Source organism: Leptodactylus fuscus, chromosome 5 (assembly GCF_031893055.1).
Source record: "Leptodactylus fuscus isolate aLepFus1 chromosome 5, aLepFus1.hap2, whole genome shotgun sequence".
NCBI lineage: Eukaryota > Metazoa > Chordata > Amphibia > Anura > Leptodactylidae > Leptodactylus > Leptodactylus fuscus.
The window spans coordinates 128420304-128424729 of NC_134269.1; the positions used below are offsets into that span (position 1 = coordinate 128420304).

At 44.4% G+C, this 4426-nt stretch overlaps 1 protein-coding gene across 1 annotated transcript; it reads left to right on the plus strand.

Annotated features, from left to right (window-relative positions):
- Window positions 1-810: 810 nt before the first annotated feature.
- On the plus strand, window positions 811-3329 carry FEZF1 (FEZ family zinc finger 1). The gene is made up of 4 exons (XM_075276292.1): window positions 811-1890; window positions 1977-2111; window positions 2770-2902; window positions 3043-3329. The coding sequence occupies exons 1-4, from the start codon at window positions 1111-1113 to the stop codon at window positions 3327-3329; spliced, it is 1335 nt and encodes a 444-aa protein (XP_075132393.1). The 5' UTR covers window positions 811-1110.
- Window positions 3330-4426: the final 1097 nt, after the last annotated feature.

Genomic DNA, 4426 nt, shown 5'->3' on the forward strand with positions numbered 1-4426 from the left:
TGATATACATGGCAGACATATAGATTAATAGATAATATCTAAATATATGGTAGATTGGTAGATATTATATATAGACAAATAGATAAGATTTAGATAGATGGTAGGTGTGACATATATAATATGATGTAGATAGATAGTAGATATGATATAAATGTCATGGATGTTATCTGCTTTCTATCTATGTATCTCTAGCCATCATTATAAACTGATATAAACAGTGATGTCGCAACCTATCACGACATACATGTGTAACTATATTAGAAATGCACATACATGGGTTATTTGTGTATGGGAATATAACCTGTGTGCCATGCAGCCACTATACATTACACCCAGGTCAATGCCAGGTCTGGGTAATGCCAACCCTGGGAATGAAGTGCACATCAGTAAAGCTGGCGGTCTAGGACTATGAGAGGAGTGACAGGAGCTGTACTGAGCCCCCTGTGTGAGGGGGCCAGCATGGCGCTGTTAGCACCTGTGTGCAGGGCAAGGCCACTTGTCGGAGCCTCCAGACAGCCACCAGGAGAAGTATCCTCCAAGGAGGCTTGTTTGATAAATATAGAGCGACACCCTCTTCCTTATTTCTCCCTGGTGCTCTCCTTGCAGGATGATGTCATGTAAAGGCAAGAAAGAAGATTGATCTCACATCAGGCTGGCCCTGGAGTGTGCTGAGCAGATTGTGCAGAAAGCAGAGACGCCCCCATCCCCCTACCCCCCTGCACCCCCTCCTCCTCTGGGCGGGGGACTCTAATCTCCAATAAAAGTAGTCGCCTACCACAAAAAGAGAAAAAAAAAGAAAGGAGAAAAAAAAAACTTTTTCTGTTGACTGTTGGAAACGAATTGAGCAATTATCTAGTTTACCTTCTCCTCTTGGAAGTTAACGATTGGCGAGATCTTTACTGCGTTATTGACACAACACATCCCATTGAGCCGGCCTGGTAGCAATAAGTAGTGATTGCTCTGTGTCATTGGAATGGGGAATGGATTGGCACCTGTCCACTAGCTGCTCCTGGTGGGGCTCTGCATCACTGCCATGATGATGATGATGATGATGATGATGATGGTGACTGCCCCACTCCCTGCACATCAATGACAAGGAGCAGGTAAGACATGGACGATAGTCTACAGCACAGAGGAACTAAAGTCTTTCCAGCCAGAGAACATCTGCCCAGCAGACTCAACATGATCAGCAGCTCCAAGCCTCTAGCCTTCTCTATAGAGAGGATAATGTCAAGGACTCCAGAACCCAAATGTCTCCCGGTGCCAAGTCTACTGCAAGGCTCTGTGCATAAGGGGGAGCAGAAGCAAGCCCTCCACCTCAACTCCTCATCCATCCCCTGCATGATCCCTTTCGTACCGGTGACTTATGAACATTGCCCTAAACTGGGGCTGACTGGCCCAGAGCTGAGGAAGAGCCACCAGGAGTCCGCACCAGCCTTCAGCTGCAATGAGCTGCTCAACTGCACGGTGGCTTTAAAGGGGGACTTTGCCCCTCTGCAACAATACAAACTTGTCCGACCTCGGGTGGTCAACCATTCCTCATTCCATGCTATGGGCGCAGCTCTCTGCTACTTTAATAGGGGCGATGCCCCCTGCCACCCCTCTGCCAGTATAAACATCCACCCCGTGGCCTCCTATTTCCTGGGCTCCCCTCTGCACCCACCTCACAAGTCCTACCTGGCAGAGAGGAACAAGCTGGTGGTCCCAGCCGTGGACAAGTATCCATCAGGAGTCTCCTTCAAGGACCTGTCCCAGGCGCAGTTCCAGCACTATATGAAGGAGAGCGCACAATCTCTATCCGACAAGATCGCTTATAAATCGTCCGGCAAGTTCAGCAGCGCTTCTCCCAGCAACAAGCCCAAAGTCTTCACCTGCGAAGTGTGTGGCAAGGCAAGTACCCCCTAGACATGGTCCTGGGCACCTCGCTGCGTCTTCCCAGGCTCCCCCATAAATATCCTCTCATTTCTCTTCTAAAGGTCTTTAACGCACATTACAATTTAACCCGACACATGCCGGTGCACACAGGAGCCAGACCCTTCGTCTGCAAGATCTGTGGAAAGGGATTCCGCCAAGCCAGTACCCTGTGCCGACATAAGATCATCCACACACAGGTACAACCCGACCAAAACCACTAAGAAAATCAATCCAAAATCACACCATGCGTTATTACGCATTGGAGGGATGCTGGGGTTTGGGGCTTGTTTTAAGACGGTCAGAAAGTCAATAATAATAATAATTATTAATAATAATACTATTATGATTAATATTATTATCATCCTGAAACTACCCCCGATGAAACAATAGATAGGAATGCTTGTAATGAGGAATAATAGATCACTATTCAGACGGGGCTGAATAATAAATATAACCATTGTAATGTGGTGAATATGTATAAATCATATGAATAATAATTGATGTTCTAGGATATGTTACCCGTAAGATATTAGCATTTCCCATGTAAAGATATTGGATTATTAGAAGTAGATACTATTATGGTGAATATGTAGAATATTCGGATTGCTGCGATATTTACTCGTAGTATTTTATTATATACTACATCTTCCTGGACACAATAATCCGTATTTTACAAAGAAATATGAAGTAACCTTTTGAGAATATTATTACATGTTGATAAAGTATTGTTACCTTTTAAGGTTAAATGTTCATTTGACTGATATTTACCGTTTTGTCATAATTTTGACGCGTTTTTTGGTTCCTTTTATTGAGGATAAAGTTAAATGATTATTTTCTTGTGTTGTTCTTGTACAGGAGAAGCCGCATAAGTGTAACCAGTGCGGTAAGGCGTTTAACCGCAGCTCGACACTGAACACGCACACCCGGATCCACGCGGGCTACAAGCCCTTCGTGTGTGAATTCTGCGGAAAGGGCTTCCACCAGAAAGGTTGGTACCTGGCATGTCTGTTGCTGTGTCTATTGTGCCAGGAGTAGTTGCCATGAATTAGTCTGGAGAGCAGAAATGAGCAGGGTGTGAATTGGGAAATGATCACTTGAAGTGAATGGCGTCTTCTTAACTGCTTGCAGGGAATTACAAGAACCACAAGCTCACTCACAGCGGGGAGAAACAGTTCAAGTGCAATATCTGTAACAAGGCCTTCCACCAGGTCTACAACCTGACCTTCCACATGCACACCCACAACGACAAGAAGCCCTTCACCTGCCCCACCTGCGGCAAAGGCTTCTGCAGGAACTTCGACCTGAAGAAACACGTGCGCAAGCTGCACGACACTAATGCTGGGGGGGCAGCGGCTGGTCAGGAGGAGCTGCCCCCCAGGAACCAGAGCCCAGAGCTGCAGAAGGGCATTTACTGACACTTACCTGGAAAGCTTGCCCTGTGGATGCCAGGCTGGCCCGGTGGTGGATCTTGGCCGCTGTCCTCGGGGTGGCGCCCCCCTTGGTGCCCCCGGGTTAGTGCATGCACCTGTTATTATAGGATTTGAGTATTATATCCATTTGTTCTTGGACTTTGGGTTGGTGTGTTCTGTATATGAGATGACTTGTGTATAATATTCTTATTTATTATTCTATTTATTGTAAATATACACAGAGTCTATTTCCGTTGTGTCTGTCCCAATGGCTGTTGTGCAGGGTGCACATCTTCTTTATATTGCTGATGTATCATGAGTTTTATTCTTGCACGTAAAATAAATGGTTTCCTTGTGGTTCTGACTATACGGGAGGTTTACCGCAGTGTGTGTACGAATCCTTACTGCACAGCTATGGATATAGGAGGCTGTGACAGCAGGTCTATGGGATGCGGCAATCTGCTGCGGCTCTATCGGGCGGGGGGACTTGCCAAAACAGGGAAACGAGTGGCGTTAATTAAGGAAGGTAATTAGTGCGGCTTTATGACAGGCAGCAGCCACAAGAAACGCATCGGCCACAGGGAACGGCAGCCAGGAGACATAGCTGTATTTACAAACACTAAACCGCTGAGGAGAGGTCAGGGCCACCGCATAGTGTGCACAGTAGTTCACAGGCAAGTCCGGCGACATCTGATGCTTTATGATCGCTATCGATCTGCTTACACCTGGAGGAAAATGTATATTATAGAAAATTCCAAGTTATTATAAGAGTTTGTATTATATAATATAAGATTCCAAGTTATTATAAGAGTTCTTATTATATAAGATTCCAAGTTATTATAAGAGTGGGTATTATATAAGATTCCAAGTTATTATAAGAGTGGTTATTATATAATATAAGATTCCAAGTTATTATAAGAATGGTTGTTATATAAGATTCCAGGTTATTATAAGAGTGGTTATTATATAAGATTCCAAGTTATTAGAGTGGTTATTATATAAGATTCCAAGTTATTATAAGAGTGGTTATTATATAAGATTCCAAGTTATTATAAGAGTGGTTGTTATATAATATAAGATAACCAGTGATTATTAGGCGACGT

Coding starts and splice junctions, on each gene's coding strand:
- FEZF1 (XM_075276292.1), top strand. CDS start 1,111: ATGGACGATAGTCTACAGCACAGAGGAACTAAAGTCTTTCCAGCCAGA. Junction 1,891..1,976: donor CCTGCGAAGTGTGTGGCAAG/GCAAGTACCCCC, acceptor TCTCTTCTAAAG/GTCTTTAACGCACATTACAA. Junction 2,903..3,042: donor AAAGGGCTTCCACCAGAAAG/GTTGGTACCTGG, acceptor AACTGCTTGCAG/GGAATTACAAGAACCACAAG.